This window comes from Erinaceus europaeus, chromosome 3 (genome assembly GCF_950295315.1).
Source record: "Erinaceus europaeus chromosome 3, mEriEur2.1, whole genome shotgun sequence".
Taxonomy (NCBI): Eukaryota; Metazoa; Chordata; class Mammalia; order Eulipotyphla; family Erinaceidae; genus Erinaceus; species Erinaceus europaeus.
In genome coordinates this window covers 122,250,182-122,276,846 of record NC_080164.1, presented here as the reverse complement: position 1 = coordinate 122,276,846, position 26,665 = coordinate 122,250,182, and the positions used below count along the sequence as shown (strand labels likewise).

Here is a 26,665-nt window from a genome sequence, read left to right as displayed (position 1 = left end):
TATGAGAGAAATTAAAGGCAGATGTGAGATCAGAATCTTTTTCAATGACCAGTCTTATTCTCAGAGATGCTAAACCCCCTTTGGAAAAACACACTGGGCTAGAAGATAAGACTTCTAATGACTGGAATCCAAGTCCATATTTGTTAAGTGAAGGTTCCGTTTTTGGCCTTCTAAGACCCTACATGCCTGTGACTATACTTAGGGAGACTTGTCCTATAGATCAATTATCTTGTGGAGTCTTTGGAACTTACAGCTTATTAGTAATAAGAAACTTTACACTGATGACTAAAATGTACCAGATGGGAAGAGAGAAGAGGAATACGTTGATCAGGTAAAATAAAAAAGAAAATTAAAAAAAAAATAAAAAAAGATCAACTGTGTGGTAATGGATTGGACTATACTTTTAGTGGTGAGCCTAACACATATATAGATGATTTCTAAGGCTGTAGGCCTGAAACCAGTGTAATGCTACAAGCCAGTGTTTGTGCAAGCCTGGACACGTGCCTATGAATGACATTGTCCTTTTCTTATCCAGACCTCAGCTTTGTCTGCTAAATCCTGTGAAAGCAACTCTCCATTTCCAGTGCACCCAGGCACTCCTGAGTGCTGTGCCCAAGAGGGCCTTGAACAGAAGCTGTGTATGGCTGCCCTGAAGCATCCGCCACAAGAATTTCCAACCTACACAGAACCAACAAATGATGAAATCTGTGAAGCCTTCAGGAAAGATCCCAAGGAATTTGCTGAGCAGTAAGTCACATTCATTAGAATAGAACCTTGAGATATAAAATATCAGGAATGTGTTTAATCTAAATTCCCTAAGTATAAACAGTTTTTCCATAACAATCATCAATAACAAGAACTTAATTCTCACCCAAAACAGCCCCTTTTTCTCAGTGCTGATTACTGTTATGTCTTTCTCAGACAAAATCGACTTTCCTAAACTCCGACCCACTCAATTCTCATTCTGTTACCTGAAGCAGAATCATGAGGATCCCCTGTCCATGTGATACTTTCAAATATTTGACAACAGCTATCAATTTGATTTCCCTTATGCTAAGAATTATCCTTATTGGTGTACTGCACCAAAGCAAAGGACTTGGGGGAGAGAGGGGCTCAGAAGGGTGAGAGAGAGCTGTCAGGCCCAAGTGCATAATGAAATTGTACTCAATGACTGCAGTGTAAAGCAATGACCTCGCAATTAAAAAAAAGAAAATAATAAAAATAATTTTCATTACAGGATTTTGTTGCTGTGCACATTTTAAATACATCTCTGAAAACAGTTATAAGCACATGTATGGTTTTTTTGTTTGCTTGCTTGTTTTTTTACCAGAGCACTGCTCAGCTCTGCTCAGATTGAACCTAGGACTTCAGACTCAGGCATGACAGTCTTTTTGCATAAACATTATGCTACCTACCCCTGCTGTACTACTTATTTTTTGACATTCAAAAGGAATCACTTTATAAGATTCTATGCTGATTCTTCAATCTTGGACAATCATAAAACTATAAAGTTAGGATAAAAAGCATATGCTTATCTATACAAAAAGAGAAAAAGAACACAGGCAATATCATTTAAATTTAATATGGGAGTCTTATTTTTAGCATGAGTTTTAAAAAATTGATGAATTTGTCCATCTCTATAAATTTTCAGAGGATTTTGCTAAGATTTCAGAGTCTTAAGACTACGGGTTTATGTTCCTAAAAAATGAGAAAAACAAATTAAACCTATACCTCGCAATAGAGAAATGGACAATGAGCAGTAAACACACTGCTGCCATTTTAATGGGCTCTATTAACATAAGTCAGCATTTGCTAAGGGTCATGTGTCTGGTAGATGCTAAGTAATTACAAGGTACAAATCCCACATCTCATGTAAACCACAAGGGAATTAAATCATTTATTTATAATGAAAATATTGCTTTAAATTATCTAGCATTTTAATCCTTTCTCAAAATCCTCATTGCTTTTTTTTTTTTTAGATATTAAAACTATAGAGGCATCTTTTATCACAATACTTAAAACGACTATTTTTCAGATGTTTTGACCAATCCTATTATTTTCCTGCAGCTTTCTATATGACTATTCCAGTAATTATGGACAAGCTCCTCTGCCACTTTTAGTTGGTTACACCAAGAGTTATCTCTCTATGGTAGGGTCCTGCTGTACGTCACCAAATCCAACTATTTGCTTCTTAAAAGAGGTAGGTATAATTTTTCTGTATGGTTGTGTCCTATTTTACTTTGGTTAATGTAATTTTTTTAAAGAATTCATTTGAGGGGCCAGGCAGTGGCACATCTAGTTAAGCATACACATTATAGTTCAGAAGAACTTGGGTTCTAGTCCCTGGGTCTCATCGGCAAGGGGGAAGCTTCATGAGTAGTGAAGTCAGGCTTCAGGTGTCTCTCTCTCTCTCTCTCTCTCCCTATCTTCCCCTCATTTCTCAATTTCTGTCTTTACCCAATAATTAAATGAAAATTAAAAAATAAAATAAAGTGACCTGAATTTTAAAAAAAATGTTTGAGAGACAGAGTGATACCAGAACACAGTTTAGCTCTGGAATGTACAGTGATGGGGAAAGAACCTGGGCTTAAAAATGCAAGTACAAGCTCTGCTTTTTAAATACTGACAGCAGTTCTGCTTCTGAAATCAGTTTAAGTTTTTAAAAGGTCTTTTTCAACTTCCTAATGGTGAATACACATCATTCATGAGAAAGAATTGTCATGAAGTTACTTTGGGCAAATTCAGTTTTTAGTCATCAAAAAAGAAAAAAAAAATCACAATATTGTACTTCACCAAAGCAAAAGACAGTAGAAGGAGAGGCTATGGAGGTTTGCAGAGAGCTTTGGGGTCTTGGTGCATGATGACAGAAAAGATGCTAAGCTGGGGGTGAGAGTGTCTGTAGACACCTGCCAAGGGATGATGAGAAATGTACCATGTGTCAACAACCATTCTGTAAGCCATTAAACCATCCCAGTAAAATGGGGGGGGGTTCTTGTATACCATTATTAAATCACTAATAAAGATCTTAAAAATACTCTTAAAAATCACATTAGTGGGGGGGTTCTATTGTCTGTCTCAATCTCTCTCCCTCTCTCTCCCCTCTCTTCCCCCTCCCCTCTCTCTCTCCCTCTCTCTCTCCCTCTCTCTCTCCCTCTCTCTCTCCCTCTCTCTCTCCCTCTCTCTCTCCCTCCCTCTCTCTCTCCCTCTCTCTCCCCCTCTCTCCCCCTCTCTCCTTCTCTCTCCTTCCCCCCTCTCTCCCTCCCCCCTCTCTCTCCCTCTCTCTCCCTCCCCCCTCTCTCCCCCTCCCCCTTTCTCTCTCCCCTCTCACCTCTCTCTCCTCTCTCTCTCCTTCTCTCTTTTCCCCCTCTCTTCCCCCCCTCTCTCCCCCCTCTCTCCTCTCTCTCTCCCTCTCTCCCCCCCTTTTGCCATTCATGTATATTGCTTTCAATGATTCTTAATCACCTAATGAGATTCTCACCTATTTTCTAGAGACTCCAGATCAAACAGTTGTCACTTCTCACCACTATGTCAAATAGACTCTGTTCACAACATGTTGCTTATGGGAAAGAGAAGTCAAGACTCAGGTAAGAATCACAAGCGTCACTGGCATGTTGAGCTGTTTCTCATCAGCATGTTAAGCTATTTGGTTCTGTGCTATCATTTCATAATATTAACATTCTCTAAGAGAATGTTTGCAGAATATAAACAATGCCTTTGTGCTTCAATAATCCTCAAAAAGGTAGAATTCAGAACATTTTCTATATGAATCTGAACTGTGAGGAATAAGGTTATGTTATAAAACATGACATTTGCTTTTAATAAGCTTTTTTCATATACAGATTAGAAAAACTACCAGATAACTAGAACTTATTTTTCCACCATTCATTTTAATATATTATAAACATAGAAGCCAAAAGCAATTACTTTGCTCACTGTAGGTTATTTGCTTTGACTATTTTCCCTCTTGAAATAGGAATACCAAAGCTATTTGTTGTATTACAGTATGTATTCCTTAAAGTTCACTAATTAATCCTAATTAGTATTGTTATTTGCAACATTCAGTTTGATTTCTGTCTAGTTCTCATTAGTTTCATAAAGTCATGAGGGGCCAAGCAGTGGCACACCTGCCTCTAACTCTTCTCATGTCCCTTCAGACATGTAGACTTCCCAGCCTTATTTTTTCATTATTTGAGTCTCTTTAATCTTTCTACTCTGACCCATGAATTTTTTTTTTCCTCTAGGGGCTGGGCTGTGACTTGGGCTGTTCAAGTCCTCAGTCCCCACCTGCAGGGGGAAAGCTTCTCAAGCAGTATAGCAGTACTGCAAGTCAATCTCTCTCTCTCTCTCTCTCTCTCTCTCTCTGTCTCTCCCTCTCCCTATCCTTCTCCCTCCCTAAAATCTTTCACTTCCCTCTCAATTTCTCTCTTCCCTATCAAATTAAAGTTTCCTAAGAAAAACATGTTTATCCTCTAATGGATATAATATAATTTCACATTGGTGCTAGAATCTAAACTTCCCCTAATGAGAACTTTCATGGGTTCTTAAAAAAAAAAAAAAAAAAAAAAACCTTCCATTGGAATTATTCAGTTACTACATTGAATTTCTTCTAGACTTCTTAGTATGTTTGACAAATAGATCATGGAAATTCATATTATCACACATATATTCTTTTCTTATTCTATTATTTGAAAAAACAGAGAGAATTTGAGAGGAAAGGGAAATAGAGACAGAGAGAAAATGAGATATATCTTCAGATCTGCTTTATTGCTCATGAAGCTTCCTTCATGTAGGTGGGAATCAGGGGCTTGAACCCAGGTCCTTGCACATGGTAATGTGTGTGCTCAACTGAGTGTGCCACTGTCCAGTCCCCATACACATATTCTTATCATTACTTTATACTTGAACTAGTATGAAGGGACTTGCCACATGGAAATAATATTCATGTGAATAAAAGATTTATCTATGAGTATGGCTGCCACATTTGAAACTTTTCTTTTATTCTTTAATCAATTATGGCATATTTGATTTTTATAATTATATTACAAATATACATAAATTTTATTCTTATAAGAAAATGTTTTTTAAAATGTAAAATATACTAAAAGTAACCAGATATATAAACAGATATACCATGCTCTTGGATTGAAAGAATATTCTTCAAATGCCCATACTTTTCAAAGCAATATACATATATAATGAAGTTCCTATGTTACTTTTTGTATGGTAGAAAAACTTTATATGGAATCTTAAGCAATTCTACTGAAATTAAACTATCTTGAAAAAGAAAAAATAGCTATGTGGGAGTCTGCACACATCCTGCAAAATATACATTATAAAAGCCACAGCAAACAGGATGCTTTGCAACCAGCATATATTTGCCAGAATAATAAAGCTCTAAGCAAACCCTTACTTACTCAACAATTTTCAGCAAGTGTGCCAAAAATGCATAATGGATAACAACATTCAGGAAATGATGCTGGGAGAAAAATGAACATTTACTTGTAAAATAATGCAGCTGAACTTTATTTTATACTAAATAGATTACAGACCTAAACCTAAGGCATGATACTAATAAAACTCCTAGAAGAAAACCAAGGTAAGAAATCATAGAATATTGAATTTGGTGAGATTTTCTCAGAAAGGACACAAAGATATGGACAATAAAAGCAGGTGTAGGGGGGAGAAGACAAACGATTAAAACAAAGGAAATCAACAGAATTGAAAAGTAACTTGTGAGAAAACATAAATCATGTATCCAATATGGAAGTGATATCCAGAATGGATAAGAGATTTTAATTAAAAATAACTTGATTTTAAAAAATTGAATAAAATTCTTTAAGAGTATATAATGCTTAACACATATGAATGGATTGTAATTCATAAGCAAAGTGCAAATGACAAACTATAATGAGATTATCTTAGACCCACTAGACAGGCCCCTATCCAAAGACCCTGTATGTTAACTAGGATATTGAGATATCAGAACTCTTGTGTGCAATGATAGGAGTGCCAAATGTTACAGTCATTATGGGAAATAGTTGAAAGGTTATTCAAAACATTTAAAGTAGAATTACCATATGATTCAGAGAACACACACACATACACACACACACACACACACACACACGCACGCACACACTGAGAGAGAGAAAGAGGGAAAGAGAGAGAAGTAGAAGACAAAGGAACCCAAAATTACTAAAAAAAAAAAAAAAAAAAAGAATAGAAAATATCAATGAGAAAGATCACTGGAAAAATAAAATTAACAAAGCTATCAAGTTTCACAAAAGAAACAAAGCCCCATAGGATTCAAATATCAGGGAAAAAAAAAAAAAGAGCAAGTGTTACATCTGATGCCACAGTAAGTAATGCAAAGAACCATAAAATTATTGTTAATGATTATACACCAAAATAGGCAAGTTGGGAAGGTAGTAAATTTCTAGAATATAAAAATTACAAAGGTTGAGTTATGAAGAGAAAATTCTTACAGATTGATCATTAGCAAGGAGACTGAGTCAGTAACCAAAAAAAATCTCCCCAACAGAACTGTGGACCAGGTGACTTTACCGGGAATTCCACCAGTCAAGGAAGCAAACCAAACCGTTTAGAATGCTTAACGAATTTAAGTAGAAGGAAATCCTTCCAAACTCATTTTATAAGGCCATCATTACAAAGATCAGATCACACAACCACAAGAAAATTATACTTCATTATCGTAGTGTATATGAATCTGACATCACAATCCAGTAAAATTCATTTCAGTGACAAGGATCACTCAACACCCACCAGTCAGTCAATGTGATACAGATATCACATAAACAATATGAATAGAATCATATGGCCTCAATAGATACAGAAAAAAAATTGAGAAACAATTTATATCAATTTATGCTATGAAGTCTCTATAAGAAATAATGTACCACAATATAATAAAGGCCATACATTACATTAAATAATGTACCACAATATAATAAAGGCCATACATTACATTGTACTTAATGGCTAAAAAAAAAGTTCATAGTGTGCCTCTATAATCAGTACCAACATAAGGATCTCCACTTCCTTAATGTTTATATAACATTACATTAGATATCCCAGCTAGACAATTAAACAAGAAAAAATAAAAGGCAGGGCTAGCAGGATAGCTCATGTAACGCTTTTTCATGTGTGTGTTCCAGATTTAAGTCTGGCCCCCCACAACACTGCAGGAAGCTTCAGTGTTGTGCTGTCTTCTCCTCCACATCTCTCCTTCTGTCTCTATCTGAAAATAAAATAAAATAAAATCCACAGCAATAAAATCCCATCAAAGACACAGAATTAAAGAAAAATAAGTGACACTCAAACTGGAAAATAGAACTGTCCCTATTGCCAGAGGATGCATTTTATAGAAAAAACCCTAAAGACTCCATCAAAAACATACTACCTCAAGAAATCAGTAAAATTTCAATATAAGAAACCCATACATAGAATATCTGTTGTATTTCTTTATATAACAGTGAACTATCAGAAAGCAAAAGTAACAAGCAATTCCATTTACAGTTGTAGGTATACATTTCACTAAGGAGGTAAAAATACTGTATATGAGAACTACAAGATAAATAAATTGAAGACACAAAGAAATGCACAACTATTTCATGTACATGAACTGGAAAAATACTGTTTAAATATCCATATTACCTAAACAATCTAGGAAGTCTATTCAAACCATATCAAAATTTCAATGGTATTTCTCAAAGATGTATAATAATCCTACAATTTGTATAAAACCACAGAAGATTCCCAAAAGTCATAAAATTTTTAAGGACAAAACTAGTGACATCAGGCTTCTTGGTTACTGTATAACAAATGTAATAATCAAGACTGTAGGCACTGATATAAAAACAGATACATAGATCTAATGTAACAGAATATTCAGAACATGGGGTAGGGGATATTAGTTGTAAAAATTATGAAATCTCTTTTGCTACATTTTTGGGTAGATCTTGATGGAATTATGTTAAGTGAAATAAGCCAAAAAGAAAATGGCAAATACAGGATGATGTCATTTGTAGCTGGGACTTAAAAAAGCAAAAAAGGGAACAATACAGGGTGAAACCTTAGCTTTAGTCTACTGCAGCAGACCCAAGATCTCTAGAGGTGGTAAGGGGGGAGATGAGAGAGACTTGGAGGGGAACTAAAGAAGCAGTGACCATTGTTGGAGGAAGATTACAAGATGGTGGAGGCTATGATGTGCTGACACCTGTCATGGAGAGAGAAGAAAGTGCATACACGTGACAAAGAATCTGGTCAATCATTCCCCTTCCCCAGCAAAGTGATTGTGATTTTCAGAAGTTTTAACATGTTGAAGGCATGCTTCAACTACACAGATAGGACCAGAAGGGAATTGAATTTACTAGGGTGGACTGACTTTGGGAAGTGGCTTTGGCACACAGAATCAGCACCTGCAGCTGATGAGCAGAGGCAGTATTATTCTTCCTGGCTGTCTTCTCCTAATAAAACCAAGGAAATTGACCATGTGCGCAAGCTCACAAAATTCATTTTTTAAATTGTTTAGCCACCTCATAAAGTTTGCCCAAAAAGTGCCTACTGCTGATCTGAAGGAAGTTTTGCCACTGGCTGAAGGTATCACCATAATCCTCTCCAAGTGCTGTGAGTCAACCTCTGAGGACTGCATGGCCAAGGAGGTAAGGGAATCTGACTCCTCTGTAGGAGCAGGTGCTACAGCCATGCACTGAGTGACAGATACGCTAAGTTGTTTCTAACATTTAAATAGACTTAACTGTTTTACAAAAGAGGAACAAGATTAGCGGGATCAATAATTTGAAATCACACAAAGTCCCTACGTGTGGACAAGATTATCTGGCTCCTGAATCCTTATTCTAATTGAAGAGTCCAGCCTTCTAGTCATACATGACTATTTAAGTTTAATAGAATTAAAATTAAATTTTAGACTAATGGCTACCCTATCCTCATTTCAAATGTTCAACAATATTGGAACATCATTAGTATACAAAGTTGTACTAGACAAGACTGTTACCACTATAGTAGCTGCTAATGTCTTTCGTATGCCTATTCAAGTCTGATAGCCTTCTTATTTTTTCACCTTTTTTCATCTACATAATTATTTAACTAGTCTTCTACTATCAGATTTAGGTGTTTTTTTTTTTTAGTTTCTCAATATATTTAGCAGTGCTGTCAATAGCCTTAGAGTTTTTTTTCCTTTTACATATATAAAATTATTTTAATTTTAGTTTGATAGAGAATGAGACAGAAAGTGAGAGAGGGAGGGAGGGATGGAGGGAGGGAGAGAGAGAGACCAACCTAGAGCACTGCTGCACAGTTTGTGAAGCTTTCCCCTTGAAGGTGGGTACCAGGGCCTTGAACCTCAGTCTTCTCTCATGGTAACATATGTGTCCTACTAGGTCTACCACCACTATCCCACCCCTCACCTCAACTTTTGGGGATAAATAATTGAAATTCAATTATACATATTGAGAATTTTAGCACATATAGATAAATTGCCTCCAAATATAAGCAACCAATTTACATTGAAAGATGAATCACACTGAGATATATAACTTGACATGACTTAAAAGCTATGTAAATCTTCCTTACTTGTAATAAGACCAGTCAGGCAATTAACAATGCACAAACTCACAAATTTCTCTTGCAGTTGCCTGAACACACAGTAAAAATCTGCAACAGTTTATCCTCAAAGAATTCTAAGTTTAAAGACTGTTGTCAAGAAAAAACAGCCATGGACACTTTTGTGTGCATTTACTTCATGCAAAACACCCAGTCTCCTGAACTGCCAGATGTTGAGCTGCCCCAAAATAAAGATGTTTGTGGTAAAGCACACGCCAGAGCCTTGGATCAGTAAGTAGAGTTGATCTGAGTAAATTTGTCCTTGACAGTATTGATATTCACTACCATTAAGTAACAAAGAAGTTAAGTGAAAATAAATGGGAAGCCTTTATAGATGCATAATAGATAGTTCTATATGCATTTGGAATAGATACTTTTTGTATGATCTATAAAAATGCATAGATAGTATTGCAGAACTCGGTCTTAACTAGACACAATAAAGCGACTTTTGTATTTCAGTGATAGTACTTTTTTTTCCCTTTTACTCTAAAACCTGTTGATTTGGAATCAGTTTTAGCCAAATATTTCTTTTATTACTATATAGAAAGCAGTTGCTCTGTCTTTATAATTGATATTGAATTTCAAAACATGACATGTGTTTTCAATATCATCTCCCTCCTTCCTCATGGTCAGGTATGCCTACGAAGTAAGTAGGAGGACTCAGCTTCCAGAAGTATTCCTGAGCAAAATACTTGAGCCAACCCTGAAAAGTCTTGATGACTGTTGTCACTCTGAAGACTCTACCACCTGTTTTAACATGGAGGTACCAACTGTTATATTTTCTTTATCCGTCTTAGCACAGATTAAGAGTTGAAAGTCTACAGCTCATGAGCCAACTCTGGCATAGTTCCTGTGTTTGTATTACCATAATCTCCTATGAGCTAAGAAAGGTGCTGCATTTTGAAATGATGTGAAAGTACATATACTGATAACTCATGACAAAACAGCATGTGAAATTTAAATTTCAGGATTTATACAGTTTCGCTGTAGCATGACTACATACTTTGTCTACAGCTGCTTTTGTGCCATAATAGCAGAACCGAGTAGATATAACAAGAGTCTACATGGTCTGCAAAGGCTCAGATATTTACTGCTGGTCTTATGCAGAAATGGTTTGTCACTGTCAATAATAAATATTCATCCGGACATAAATGCTCATCCTGACAAGTTATTGCCTCCTGTAACACTGTTTCAAAATATTTTTAGGGAGACGGGCAGTAGTGCAGTGGGTTAAGCACATGTGGAGTGAAGTGCTAGGACTGGCATAAGGATCCTGGTTTAAGCCCCCCAGCTCCCCACCAGCACGGGAGTCGCTTCACAGGCGGTGAAGCAGGTCTGCAGGTTTCTGTCTTTCTCTCCCCGTCTTTCCCTTCTCTCTCCATTTCTTTCTGTCCTATCTTACAATGACGACATCAATAACAACAACAATTATAACTACAACAACCATTTAAAAAAGGGCAACAAAAGGGAAAATAAATTTTAAAATATGCATCTTTTTAATATAATTATTGTTTCCTCACAGGCCCCTCTACTTAAGGAGAAACTATCTACTTTCATTGAAAATGGACAAGAACTATGTGCAGATTATTCAGAACACACATTTACAGAGTACAAGAAAAAGTAAGGAACTTGTTCTGGCTACATTCTCCAAATTTATCAATAGTATTAGCATGTGGTTTGAATACATATTTGAAGATTTTAGATATTAGTGAACCATAAAATTGGGGGCAACTGAAAGACTTTAAAAGAAGTAATCAATTTCATGTCTATGTAGGAAAAACCTGAATTCATGAAAAGGGAGAGAGCCTGTCAGTGTACAAGATGAGAGATTAGTTAGGACAGAGTCACAAAAATATTGGTATCAATCTACAAGGTATGTAAGGACTTGATATAAAACAAGATAAAATCAGTCCATAAGTTGTCAGCATTCCTGACTTAAAACTATCTGTAAATATCACTACATGTAACTGAGGAATTATAAAGCTACTGTGAAGCATTATAGAACCTGATGATATATTATCCAGTGAAAAGATGCAAACATTCAATCAAGCATAGTATCTATCACCCATCACCAGCATGTAGTCTCTATATGTTGAAGATATAAATATTAATCATCAATAATTATGAGTAATCATTTTCTCAATTAAGTTGAAAAGTAATTTCACATTAGATGTTAATAAACAACAGACTGGGAGTATGGGTCTACCTGTCAACACCCATATTCAGCGGAGAAGCAATTACAGAAGCCAGACTTTCCACCTTGTGCATCCCACAATGATTCTGGGTCCATACTCCCAGAAGAATAAAGATTAGGGAAGCTATCTAGGGAAGAGATTGGATATGGAGCTCTGGGGTTGGACACTGAGTGGAAATGTACCCCTCTTATCCTATAGTATTGTCAATAGTTCCATTTTATAAATGTTTAAAAATTAAAAAATAATCAAGTCATAATGGTAGTAGTTTTACTGGGTTCCTTTTTGTTGAAAAGATCATGCACTCATTTCAAATCACCACAAATATAATCCTCAGTTGAACACAGAGAAATTCACACACACACACACACACACACACACACACCCTTCTGAAATACCCTCAAAAGTAGAATACCTACTGCCATAATGGCCCTCATGAAATAAGCCTTAGTTCTCTTTAAAAAACTTTTTGGTATTATATTTTTTAGGATATAGACAGCCAGAAATCAAGAAGGAAGGGGGAGACAAAAATGGAAAGAGACAGACAACTACAACACTACTGCACCATTCACAAAGCTTTCCTCGTGTTTGTGGTGGGTCTGGGGGCTTGAACCTGGGTCCTTGTGCATTATGACATGTGCACTCAACTGGGTGTGCCACTGCCTGGCCCCCTCTAGCCTTAGTAATTCTCTAAAAGAGGTTGTGAATCTGTGAAAGCCTCTTAAAGTTCTAAATCATTATTTACCAGTTACCAGAAAACTATATAAATTATGATCAATAGAATAGTATGGAGGCAGTATAATGCTATATAGATGAATCCGTAATTCCAAGTCAGTAATTTTGAACCCAAGAATTGATGAAATAAAGTGATGATTTGATTTTAGAGTGAATGTTTAGGATATGAAATGAAATAGTGAGATGGCTAAGTCTACATTTTTCCTTCATGCCCCTTCAATCCTTCAAGTACCTTCTGGCTGGCTTCTCCACTTTTCTGGGCCCCAGCTTATTTCCAAAATGCTTTTTCATGATGAAGCTAAGTCCCTCTCACCCTGTTGTCGCTTCCCAGAATCCACCTTGCTGATCACAAGTCTGCATAAATTTGAGTTCCTTCTACCTTTCACTGCCTGCTTCTAGGCTGGAAAGTATTTCTTAAAGAAAATCATAAACTAAACTGTGTTGCTGTAAGGGTAGACAGTTACCAAAATGAGCAGTTCAAGTGGGAAAAGAGTCCCAACAAACTCGAATCCTAGCATCAAAGTGAAAGCTAGGAGAGCTAACTGGTAGCTTAGTAAAAACAATAGTCAAAGTTTCCTAGCCCTTATTTCAATATTTTCAAGTACAGCTTCCTCAGACTTGTACAGACTGATAGGAATTGTAAGAAGTAGGAGAGAAGAGAAAAAATTATTAAAGTGGTATAGAGTTTTTTTTTTTTTTAGGAGTTTGCAATCTAGAGCTAAAAAAAAGCTGTGAAGTTAGGGTGTGTAGAAAAAGACTTCTGTGCAGACATAATTGACTGAAGGAAGGTGGAAAGGGTGAAATTCAAATTCAGCAGCAATTTGCATGTTTGCACTCATGATTTTTTAATTTTTTTTAAACTATGTAATTTGATAGGAAAAAAAGTTGAGAGGGAAGAGGGAGAGGGAAGAGAGATATAGAGGGAAAGAGACAGAGAGATACCTGCAGTACGGCTTCACTGCCTGTGAAGCTTCCCTCCTACAGGTGAGCACTGGGATCTAGAACCCAGGTCCTCCTGCATGGTAGTATGTGTGCTTAAGCAAGTGCACCACCACTGCCCCCCCAACCTTCATGACTTTACATTCTAATTTCAAGCTGTGACATTAAAAGTCTTCTACAGATACAGACTCTTGGTAGGTCAAATATTTCTAATGTCACTAAAAATTTGAAGTGACTGTCATTTTCCATTAGCAACATTTATAAAATACATCTAGCAAGATGATTTATAATTTTTTTTTTCAGACTGGCAGGGCGATTAAGAACCAAACTGCCTGACGCCACAGATGCCCAGCTTGAAGAGCTGATTGAGAAGCGCTCAGACTTTGCCAGCAAGTGCTGCTCCATAAATTCCCCCCCTCTCTACTGCAACTCTGAGGTAAGGAAGTTTGACTGTCTCTTAGTGACTCAGATTTGTTCATTCAATACTAAAATGCTACTATGTGACAGACTTCCTGGTATTATAATTTTGTCTCTTTACAATGAACAGGAGAAATAACTATTTCCCTATTATGCTAATTAAAAAGCAAACTAAGGCAATTGGAAAACTTCAAATTTTTATTAGCAAAAGGTTTTGTGGCAACAGCAAAGTGCAATGTTATGCAAAACATGGGCTGTAACCAATTGATTTAAAAAAAAAAAAAAAGACAGCTTTATAGTAGAGGGAGGAAAAAGCAAACTGGAATGTATCATTGTGTGCAAAAGCCTTAAAGTAAAAAGTTCACACAATAGCCAGCACTGATTAAACTCCATTGTTACTTTTTTTGGTTTACTTTTCCCAGAATACTAAATTCTTTAAGGGCAGGTACATTGTAAAAATCAATGTAAAGAATGGCCAATAAGAAATTCAACACAAAATTTTACTTGAAGAATCTTTTCTTCTAAACAAGTTTAAATGTTAATTTTTGTTATACCCACTGCATGTTCAAGTAGTCTATAGTCCAATTAGTTTGTGAGTTGCATAACATTCTTTTTCCATTTCAGATTGATGCTTCCCATGCATTATTTTAGGTAAGTAAGCTTTTTAAAGACAGAGAAAACAACATCTCTGTATACAGTATACTATACGTCACAGAACAGGAAGCCATTTGATTTATTGATTCTATCTTTTACCTAGTAAAACTCATCTTGCAGATGAGGATATTACATCTGAAAATGTTAAGGAACATACACAAGTATGTACAGCAAACTTTATAGAGGATGAGAACTAGAATGCAAGTTTCTAGATCTCTAGTCTGGTACTTTCTCTGTCTTCACATCTAAGGTAACAGATGTGACCATAAAACCTAATTATCATTTGCAGAATTTTGATTCATTCAACTGAAATAAGAGTTTAAAGACAGGGTTTATTAAATCTTAATTACAATTTGGGTCTTAGAACCTAACAATTTTCAGAAATCCTTTTAATGTTAACTCAATAGGTGAGTTGTTTTCCCAGTGACAGATTAATGAAGATTTTAATGTACCGATACTTCTGATTTATAGTCATTATTTCAATCTTCCAGAGATTTCATTTATCATGTTAATATATTTAATCTGGAAAAACAATACTAAAATATTCCACTTATTCCTTATAGATATCAAAATGCACTGACTCTTTTAAGTCAATTTTACTGATTTAACTTTATCCATTGCTTATCAAAGCAGATAGAGATTATAATAAAGGACAACTAACATTCTTATAGTAGGAAGAGTAATAAGAGCTTAAAAGAACAAATTTATTTTGTACTGTTAAGGTTGAATGACTATGGCACTACAATGATAACAAGACCTGTATGGTTTCTTAGATTTCCAGCCAGGAAATTGTGCTTTTGGGGGGGTTCTAGTGAAAACTAGTTCACAGCACAACACCAATACAAATCCTAGTTCTTCAGTTCAGCAGCATTGCCCCAGACACAGCCCCACCCATGAGTTGCTCTTGACCCTGAACTCAACTTAATGATTCCAAACTTAGGCCAAGGAGTCCCCCAATCAATCAACCCACCCACCTACCCACTGAAGCCAAGGACTCCCCCAATCCATCCATCCATCCATCCATCCATCTCTGTGACTATGCAAGAGGGAGAAGCAGAGCACTGCTCTGGCACATGCAGTGCCTCATACTGAACTCAGGACCTCAAGTCTTCGTGAGTCCACTGCACCATGTCCAAGATGGCCATATAATCTTTCCACAATTCAAAATTCTACAGAATACACTGATTTCCTCTATAATATCTTCTCCTAAAACAAGTAACCTCTCCAGTAGCAGAAATGGCACATATCCAGTGTGATGCAAATTATAGTTCTCAGGTATAATTGATATCAATTTCAGAGTCTAAAGGTGACTCAGTATTTGATTCATTCTTGTGATTATTTTGTGAAATAATCAGTGGAAGTCTAGTTAGCATCTATGTCTACACATAGTTACATTTTTCCTTTCTCTTGTAGTAAGAACTTTCAAGATCTACTCATGGTGAACAGAGAGATATCTCAAGGTGTAGGGCTCATGGCTGGTCACAACCATAAGTCAGGTTCGAGCCCCTGGCATCACATGGAAGGTTCCATAGCACCTGAGGATGCTCTAGTGTTATGGTATCTATCAATATAACTGAGTTAAAATATGTCCCACTCTACAAAAGAAATTATATATATGTACATATACACATACATATATGTACACATACATATTTGACAATCTTCAAAGATGCAGTACAGTATTATACCCCAATTTTTAAAACCATGAACACAGCTTTGACTTAGTCTGCATTTTTCAATAAAAGTCTAATCTTTAGAAATTTGAACTGCTTGTAGAAGTTGAATTATTTGTCTCAAGGTATTCCTGTCCTTAGGTACAATTGCCAGTCATATCTCCTACTTATCAGATGCTAGGTAATTCCTCACTAAAAAATGTATGATCGATTTGAATTTTCATCTTGACAGCTTTTGGTCCTCTTGTTAAATTTCTTTCCTCAAGTTCTCAAATTGGCTGTGACTTCATTTGCATTCTTCACTGGAAAGAGAACCTCTGTCTTAGTTCTTCTTCTAGTGTTTGCCCTTCTTCCGTAGCCAGTCAACAGCGTCAGGTTGAGCCTGATGTAAAGTTTCGAGACCTCCTTTGAATCTGGAGAGGTGGCAGTTGTTGACTATGTGGGTCATAGTCTGTCTGTAGCCGCAGGGGCAGTTCGGGTTGTCTCTGGCTCCCCAGCGATGGAACATAGCGGTGCACCGGCCATGGCCTGTTCGATAGCGATTGAGGAGGGCCCAATCATAATGTGCTAGGTCAAAGCCAGGTTGACGCTTGCAGGGGTCTGTGATGAGGTGTTTGTTCTTTACCTCAGCTGACTGCCAACTCTGTTTCCAAGAGACTGGAACAGAGAAGTTCAGTGTAGGCATAGGGGACCAGATTGGTTGGCGAGACGTCAAGCATTGGACAGGGTGGGTGAAGATATCTGCGTATATTGGCAGGTCCGGTCGAGCGTAGACGTGGGAAATGAACTTAGATGATGCCGCATCCCGACGAATATCTGGCGGGGTGATGTTGCTAAGAACTGGCAGCCATGGAACCGGGGTGGAACGGATGGTTCCAGAAATTATCCTCATGGAGGAATATAATTTGGAATCGACCAAGTGGACATGGGGGCTACGGAACCATACTGGGGCACAGTATTCTGCAGTGGAATAGCATAATGCCAGAGATGATGATCGTAGTGTGGAAGCACTCACGCCCCATGAGGAGCTGGCCAGTCTTGCAATGATGTTATTCCTCACGCCCACCTTTGCTGCAGTTTTTATGAGATGTTTGTGAAATGACAGAGTGCGATCGAGAGTAACACCAAGATAGACTGGCTGGGCTTCATGCCGGATTCTCGTATCGCCAAGCTGCACATTAAGCTCACGCGAGGCCGAGGCATGGTGTAGATGGAAAACAGATGATACCGTTTTTGCAGTGCTAGGGATTAGTCGCCATTTTTTACAGTAATCAGATATCAGAGACATGTCTTTCGTGAGTGTTTCCTCGAGGATGTCGAACTTGGATGCCTGAGTTGCACAGCAGATGTCATCGGCGTAGATGAACTTCCTTGAAGAAGTTTCTGGGAGGTCACTGATGTAAATATTAAATAGCGTAGGAGCCAGAACAGAGCCCTGGGGGAGGCCACTTGAGACAAGTCTCCATCTGCTAGACTTGTCACCCAGATGCACCCGGAATCTTCTGTTTTGGAGAAGAAACGATAGTGTTGGCCACCCATGGAGGCAGGCATCTTGAGATCTTGACTAGGAGACCACGGTGCCAGACCGTGTCATAGGCTGCTGTGAGATCAACAAAGACAGCACCCATCTTTAAATTCTTCTGGAATCCATTTTCAATGTAAGTTGAGAGGGCCAGGGCTTGTTCGCAGGTAGATCTTCCTGGGCGGAAACCAGCTTGGGCCGGTGATAGGAATTTCTCTGTAAGATGAGAAATACATGACAGAAGCAGCCTCTCAAGGAGTTTGTAACACACGGAGAGGAGAGAAATTGGTCTATAGCTGGCGGCCAGTGTTGGGTCTTTCTTTGGTTTCAAAACCGCTATTATCTTCGCACGACGCCAAACTTTGGGCATAGACTCAGATTCCAAGATGTGGGACAGGAATGAAGCGAGCCACTTCTTTGCTGCGGGACCCAGGTTAAGAATGAGTTCTGGGGTGATGTTATCATAGCCAGCAGCTGTTCCCAGTTTAACCCTCTTCAAAGCGTCTTCTAGTTCAGACAGTGTAAAGGGAGAGAGTTTTGGAGATGGACAAGATAACCGGAAGTGGGATGACCACTCGTGGCAAATTTCTCTTTTCCAGACGGGGTCGATCTTAGCACGTCCAACTTGAGTTAGGTGACTGGCCACTGAGTTTGGAGATACGGGAGGATGGGAGACGGGAGGGGGTTGGCTACCGGCACCCAGTCTGTGAAGAAGCTTCCAGGCCTTCCTACTTGAGTGTCTGTCTCAGTAATTTCAGAAAGCTGAGTTTTGTTGTTATTGTTGTTTGCTTTGTTTTGTTTTTCTGGAACTTTGGAAGCAATTCATGCTTCCTGGGTTATTAGTATGGAAAGGAGTTGACTTTTGCTGTAAATTAAAGTTGGGTGAAAAATATTTTAAATGCCAGACTCATTCAAAATAGATCCTAACACTATGAGTAAAACACTAGAATTGAGACTGAATAAGGAAAATTCACTGAGGACAGTGAAAGACAGAATTTCTCACACTGTACATAGAGGATTATAATTCAATTCTATCACAGTGTCTAGAAAAAGAAAAAAATATCACAATCACCTTAAGATAAAGTAGAAGGTAATTTGATAAAAACTGTTTTACTGAAATAACTACTCAACTATTTATCTCAATTTTGTTATCAGAGAGTTTTAAGGTTTCTTTGACTCCAGTAGTGATTATTCATATCCATGGAGAAGGCTATATGCTTTGTAAACTTAATGAAAAACACAGAATTGCGTGATCAACCTTAGCATAATAATACTGCTTTATATGCAGATGTGAAGAATTTCTTGCAATCTTATTTTGGACCAGATAGGCCCTGAAGAATAGGCGGGTCATGCTAGACATGTATATCTTTAGCATAGACATAAAATAGACTTTACATGCATCTGTTGAGCAGTACTATGATTATTGCCTATTTGTTCTTTTTTCTAACATTTGTTTTCATTATTTTCATAGTCACACAGCTGAAACAAGAAAAGACAAATGAACCTATGTGAAACCAGAGCTTCTGGGGAGACAAATGGACTGCTCTCCAACATTTACCGCTGGCAGTACCTTCATATAGTGCTAAGTATGGTCACTTGCTACCAAAATAAATTGAAATATAATGCAAACCATAACTACCACGAAGAATGATGTTGGTCTTTTTCTTTGATTTTAGCAAAGATGTTATAGTAATTAACCTCACAAGTTCCTGCCTTTTCTCCACATTTATGCCTTTCTAAAAGATACATTAGGCACCCCGTTGACATTTCCAAGACATAAAGAGTATTCTTTGATTGCCTCTCAGACACAATATCACTAAGAAAAAAAAAACTGCCAACATTTCACCATAAAGGAGTCTGGAAATTTTCATTACATTAAGAAGGATTTAAAAAAAAAATAGTGAGTGAGATAATTCAGTTTCTAGTTACTGTGTGGCATTGACAGGTAGTATTTTTTTTAGAATAAGATTTTTTTGTAGAATGAACAAGTTTGTTTTTGCTAAATATGACTCAGAACAATTTAGAGAGTCAAAGTTCTGCAAACATCATGATTTCAGTTTAATTTAGTTGATCACATGTACACTATATGTAATATTCTATTTGCTTTCTTTGCCTGAGGGAAGGTGAAGGTATTCTAATTCAACATATTTTGTTTGTGGAAAAATGTTCTATTTTCATACTAGATACCTCTGAAATAGATACAAACCAAGGAAAGTCCTCTAGTATGTATAATTAATTGCCTTGGGGACTGAATTCTTATGATGGTAGGAATAGAGAAGAATCATTTTATTACAAATCTTATTGTCACATAAGCCAAAAATCATTTATTACAAATCTTATTGTCATATAAGCCAAAAATCAATCAGCACTGGTCACTCCTCAAAAATATAAATTCCAACTGGGAGCATCTATTAAGTCAAGATCAAACACCCAAGATTTGGCTACAAGGAACTGGGAAATAAAACTCCTGTCCCCTTTCAACTTCCATAATAAAAAGTTCTACCTCACACAAAGTTAACAGGAGAGGAATGTAACTTCAAACAGAGGCATTCCTCAGGCACCATAATGTAAAAAAGTATCAACCTGTTCAGTACATTTTGGTGTTTGTTTTCTTTTTCTTTTTCTTTTTTTCTTTTTTTTTTTTTTTGGTGGTGGTGGGGTTCTTTTTCATTTTAAAAATTACCTGAGGCTTCAAAGCAAACTGAGAAGTAGATACTAAAAATAAATCTTGAGGAAAATAAGACTCAATAAAATGATGGACCCAAGGCAACAGAATAAATATAACAGTTTCTTTTTTCAACCTCAGCACGCCTACAAGCTCAGTGGACACACCTGAAGAATGTTTATGCTTCTCAATCGAGTTTGAGAAAAACAACAGTGTGTCTCCCTTGAACAGTCAACTGACTTGTGTACAATTTAGTTTGCATTCTCTAAATTTAACCACTGATCCTTTCTTTTGGCTAGCAAACAAAATTATTATTCAGTGAAATTAATGTGTTTAATTCTGCTCTGTCTTTGAGAAATTACATTTATAGATTGCTCATTAACTACTGCAAATTGATCTATTTTGGGAAATACTTATCTCTGACCAATTGAGTGTTATTATTGCTCACTAAGATATATAGTGTTTTCTTGATTCTTCTGGACATATTTTCCAGCAAATTCTGAATGTCGATCCACATGTTCCACATACTCCAACATTTTAATATGAGCTTTAATTTTAAATTTTACAAGCATAATAATGCCAGTATCTGTTCTATTATGTAGGAAGTATAGATCTTTTGAGAAGATATTGTTAAATTGTATGTTTACTTTCTAAATGTTTCCTAACATTAAAGAGATGCTTAGGCCAGCTGCTCCTACACCAAATCTAGCACACACCTTACCACAGGCAAGGACCTGGCTTTCAGCTGCCACACCCCCCCACCTGCAGGGAGGACACTTCACAAGCAGTGAAGCAGGTCTCCAAGTGTCTCTTTCTCTCTGTCTTCCCCACCCTCTCAATTTCTGTTCGTTCTATTTAATTAAACAAATGGAAGGGGAAAGGGAAAATGGCTGCTGGGAGCTCTGGATTCCTAATGCCTGCAGCACCAAGCCCTAGCAATAACCCTGGTGGCAATTAAAAAGAAAAGAGAGACACTTTGAATTTCCATCTGATATCAACCACAGGTGAATTTACTGTGTGCATCTTTTGTTTTTTCTTATATAGTTAGTCCTTAAACCAAAAACCTGGATCCTTACCATGATACCGACAAAATATTTTGCTTCTAAAAATGACACAGACTGTAGTAGTCAGTGTTCCAAGGAAATAGAACTGATAGGCAATAGAGACAGAGAACTATTTTAAGTAATTCACTTGCCCAATTGTTGAACCGGCAGGTGCGAAATCCATAAAACAGGGTGATGATCTGGAATCTCAGTCTCTACATCCCAGTGTTCAGATAGAATTATTCTTCTCTGGGAAGCCTCAGATGTCACCTTCTTTTCTTTGTTGTCACAGGGTGTTCATTGCTCCAGGTTGACTTTTTCAACTAGAGACAGACGCATAGAAAGACCACAGAGTTGTGAGGACCAGTAGCTCAAACCAAGGCAGAAAGCACAACAAACAAGTGCCCTCCCAGTGAGCAAGCGCATGGGTCTCAAGTTCACTTTTAAGGCCTTCCACCTCATTCGTTGAGGCCGATGCGTGTCATGAGGTACAACCTATACTTAAAGCCAGCTGATTAATGTTGATCTTATTTCCACTATACCGTCAGAGTAATGTCTAAACTAATGCTTCATCAAACATGTGGGAATATAGCAGTCAAGATGACACAGATGGTTTAACCCTCATACAAACATTTAGTTATGCCTGTTGTCTAACGCAAGTTTAAATCTTGCAAATTGCAGTACTACCTGTGTTTTTCTAGATTCCTAAGTCTCCTCAAGGCGGACTCCTATCATCATCACCTGTGAACCATCACCCTCAAAGGTTTTCACAGGATTAATGTATTAACATCTCATCTGGAAATTAGTGGAAAATAAAACTCATTTTTACCAAGACTTTAATTTAAAGACCTATTAAGGAACAGGCTTTTCTATTATGTCATTTAATTTAGTAGTAATATGTTCTAATGTGTTGCAAGTGTAATATACTTGACAGGGTTGAATTTCCAAATGGAAATAAACAGCTAACAATAAATGAGAAGGCTTAATTTTTAATTTTTTAATTTTCTTTATTTGATAGGATAGAGAAATTGAGAGGGGAAAGAGGAGAGAGAGAGAGAGAGAGAGAGAGAGAGAGAGAGAGAGAAAGAGAGACCTGCGTCACTGTTTCAACACTCATGAAGTTTTCCACTTGCAGATGGGGACTAATTGAGTTCAGGTCGTCGAGCATGCTAACACGTACACTTAACCAGGTGCGCTACAGCCTGACCCAATTAGAAGTCTTAAAATGTTTCTTTCTTTCTCTCTCTCTCTCTCTCTCTCTCTCTCTCTTTCTTTCTTTCTTTCTTTATCTCTTTCTTCCTTTCTTTCTTTATTTCTCTCTTTCTTTTTTTGTTTCTGGTTTCCCTTTTATGCATTTTCCCCCACTACCAAAGTCTTAGCTTCACCCAACCTACAAGTCAGTGATTCCTCACTTCTGCTGTGCATTAGAATCATCTAAAGAAATTTGAAGGCTAAAAGCCAAAACATTACAGTGCCCAGGCCCTTCTTTCAGAGCTAGGGATTTGCTCAGTCTTGAGTGGTTTCTGCTGTGAAGATCACTAATTTAGGAGTTTGACACCCTTACCTTCATTAGAAGAAATTATCGCATCTGAGACATCAACAAGCTGTGTGACTAACTATACCATAGCAAGGGTAAATTTTGAATAACACTGTATCTCAACCTGACACTGCATTTTGATAACCACTTTATCAATTACAGAATGAATTTTGTATCTCCCACTAAAGATAGCCCAGTCATGGATAATCAAGTCAGCGGGTGACCTGTCCCAGAAGCTGGTTCATCCTTATTCATTTTCTCCAGGATCTGAACTATTGTTTTCTCCATTTGATCACAAAAATATTTAATTTTTCTAGCACACCCATCACCACAGTGAAACCTAGATTCATCATTTTATATTGGTAAATTATAGCTTGCAAATTAATATTCATTGTTAGGCATTTGGATTCCTCCATTATTTCCGTCTCAGTAAAGCATTTCTTCTCCTTCTTCTTCTTCTTCTTCTTTTTAATGGAAAAATTTACCATACTACTCATTAGAATCATAAAGATAACATTTTGAATTTAAAATTCTTGCATATTATCACAGTTATATCTTTTGGTGACTAAAGAGTCACAGTGTGGCTTTATTTGAAGAATTAGATTTTTTTTATTGGACTGATGTTTTACAGTTGACAGTAAAATACAGTACTTGGTGCATGTATAAGACTTCTCAGTTTTTCTTGTAACATTCTAATCCATTTCAAATGGCTTAGGTTCCTGTGCCCTTAGTCTTTGATATCAGACATAAGGAATTTTTTTTTTGTCTGCTATACCACACACACACACACAAGAAAAAAAAAAAAAAAACATGTCTCTGGGGCCAGGCAGGCAGTGGTGTATCTGGTTGAACACACACAGAGACAAGAGACACCAGCTCAGGTCCCAGGTCCCTACCTGCAGGGGTAAAATTTCGCAAGCAGTGAAGCAGTGTTGCAAGTAGCACTGTCTCCCACCCCTCTCGATTTCTCTCTGTCCTATCAAATAAATAAATGGTTTTAAAAAGATTAAAAATAAATATGTAAAACAAAACCCTCCAAGGGCATTCCTATTTCAAACAAAATTCTTTTTTTAATTTTATTTTTTTATTAATTTCTTTATTGGGAAATTAATGTTTTACATTTGACAGTAAATACAATAGTTTGTACATGCATAACATTGCCCAGTTTTCCATATAACAATACAATCCCCACTAGGTCCTCTGTCATCCTTTTTGGACCTATACTCTCCTCCCCCCAGAGTCTTTTACCTTGGTGCAATACTCCAATTCCAGTTCAGGTTTTACTTGTGTTTTCTCTGATCTTGTTTTTCAACTTCGACCTGAGAGTGAGATCATCCCATTTCATCCTTCTGTTTCTGACTTATTTCACTTAACAGGATTTTTTCAAGGTCCGTCCAAGATCGGCTGAAAATGGTGAAGTCACCATTTTTAATAGCTGAGTAGTATTCCATTGTGTATATATACCACACCTTGTTCAGCCACTCATGTGTTGTTGGACACCTGGGTTGCTTCCAGGTTTGGGCTATTAAAAATTGTGCTGCTAAGAACATATGTGTACACAGGTCTTTTTAGATGGGTGTGTTGGGATTCTTGGGATATAGCCCAGGAGAGGAATTGCAGGGTCATAGGGCAGGTCCATTTCTAGCCTTTTGAGAGTTCTCCAGACAGTTCTCCACAGAGGTTGGACCAATTTACATTCCCCCCAGCAGTGCAGGAGGGTTCCTTTGTCCCCACACCCTCTCCATCATTTGCTGCTGTTACCTTTTCTGATGTATGACATTCTCACAGGAGTGAAGTGGTATCTCGTTGTTGTCTTTATTTGCATTTCTCTGACAATCAAAGACTTGGAGCATTTTTTCATGTGTTTCTCGGCCTTTTGGATCTCTTCTGTGGTGAATATTCTGTTCATGTCCTCTCCCCATTTTTGGGTGGGGTTATTTGTTTTTTTGTTGTTGAGTTTGGCAAGCTCTTTATATATTTTGGTTATTAGCCTCTTGTCTAATATAAAGATCTCTCATTCTGTGAGGGGTCTCTTGGTTTGGATAGTGGTTGCTTCTGCTGTGCAGAAGCTTTTGAATTTGATGTAGTCCTATAGGTTTATGCTTGCCTTAGTCTTCTTTGTAATTGGATTCATTTCATTGAAGATGTCTTTAAAATTTATGCAGAAAAGAGTTCTGCCAGTATTTTCCTTTACATCAAACAAAATTCTTTATCTCCACCTTGTGGCTAGCAGCTCTAACTGCAATTAACTGCAGAAACCTATATTGGAATAAGCTCTTGGTAAAACTGACATATATTACCATAGGAATTTTAGTTACTATGTGTTTCAGAAAAATTTGGAGGTAGCTTAGGCAAACACAGAATCTTCAACTTTTTTTAAAGATTTTATTTATTTATTAATGAGAGGGATAGGAGGAGAGAGAAAGAGCCAGACATCACTCTGGTACATGTGCTCCCGGGGATTGAACTCAGGACCTCATGCTTGAAAGTCTGATGCTTTATCCACTGCGCCACCTCCAGGATCACAGAATATTCAACTTTTGCTCTCAGAGGTTTCAACAATTGTGTCAATTGGCAACTTTACACACCCAGACCAAAGCATCCATTGGCATTTTTAAATTTGGTTCTTGATGTTTAAAGACTGGGAAGGAGGGAACTCAACCCATTTTTTTCTCTTAAGAAATCTCAGTGTTGGGCCTGGGAGATGACTCACTCATAGAACAAGGGCCTTCCATACCCAAAGTCCTGGGTTCAATTCTTGGCCCCACATGCAAGCACCTGGACAACACTAAGGAATAAAATGGGTGGAACTCCTTGGATAGAATGGTTTGGTGTTTCACTGTCTCTCAAAATATAAATAAAAATTAGGTCAGGAAGGAGGCTCAGTAGAACCATGCATGTAAGAGACCATATGCTTGTCCATTTGAACACACACACAGCATTTTTATTTTATTTATTTGTTGAGGCCTAACAGCAGCCATGCCATGGTAGTCAGCTATTGTAGGTCTTTTTTGTTTTACAATATTTATTTATTTATATTTATTTATTGGGTAGAGACAGAGAGCAATCAAGAGAGAAGAGGGAGATAATGAGAGAAAGAGAGAGAGAGAGAGAGAGAGGGAGACCTGCAGCACTGTTTCACCACTTGTGAAGCTTCTCCCCTGCAGGTGGGGACCAGGAGCTTGAACCCGGGTCTTTGTGCACTGAAATGTGTGCATTCAACCAGGTGTGCCACCACTGAGCCCCAAAAGAGCATTTTTAATATAGTATGTACATCTCTCAATATTAAACTCCTATAAGGATCAGATTAGAAAAGGAACATAGAAATTTAGCAAGATATTTTACTTTTTATGTTAATACTTTTCAAAGGACTCCCACATTATCTCCTTTCATCTTTATTATAGTCAATGGTACAGATAACCCAGGCCCCAGGACATCAAGTTCACAAGTAAGGTGGGCTGAGGAAGATGAGCACGCTAATAATGAGTTCGAGCAAACTCTGATCTAATAATATGATCTATTTACCAAACACTTTATTCAAGCCAGGCATAGCTCTGCAGTAGTGTGAGATGTTACTCAGAATTTCAAGGGTTTTTTTGTGTGTACATGTTATTAATTTCTTGGGGTAAAGATATGGCTCACTTGG

The 26,665-nt window shown here is 37.3% G+C and overlaps 1 protein-coding gene across 1 annotated transcript in view; it reads left to right on the top strand.

Annotated features, from left to right (window-relative positions):
* The window catches only part of GC (GC vitamin D binding protein), a 33,774-nt gene extending 14,365 nt beyond the window's left edge, over nt 1–19,409 (top strand). The window contains exons 4-13 of the mRNA XM_016188359.2: nt 536–747; nt 2,068–2,200; nt 3,490–3,584; nt 8,552–8,681; nt 9,671–9,873; nt 10,276–10,405; nt 11,165–11,262; nt 13,812–13,944; nt 14,550–14,576; nt 19,246–19,409. Coding sequence (XP_016043845.1) covers nt 536–747; nt 2,068–2,200; nt 3,490–3,584; nt 8,552–8,681; nt 9,671–9,873; nt 10,276–10,405; nt 11,165–11,262; nt 13,812–13,944; nt 14,550–14,576 — 1,161 coding nt within the window. The 3' untranslated portion in view covers nt 19,246–19,409. The remainder of the gene's footprint in view (nt 1–535; nt 748–2,067; nt 2,201–3,489; nt 3,585–8,551; nt 8,682–9,670; nt 9,874–10,275; nt 10,406–11,164; nt 11,263–13,811; nt 13,945–14,549; nt 14,577–19,245) is intronic.
* Nucleotides 19,410–26,665: the final 7,256 nt, after the last annotated feature.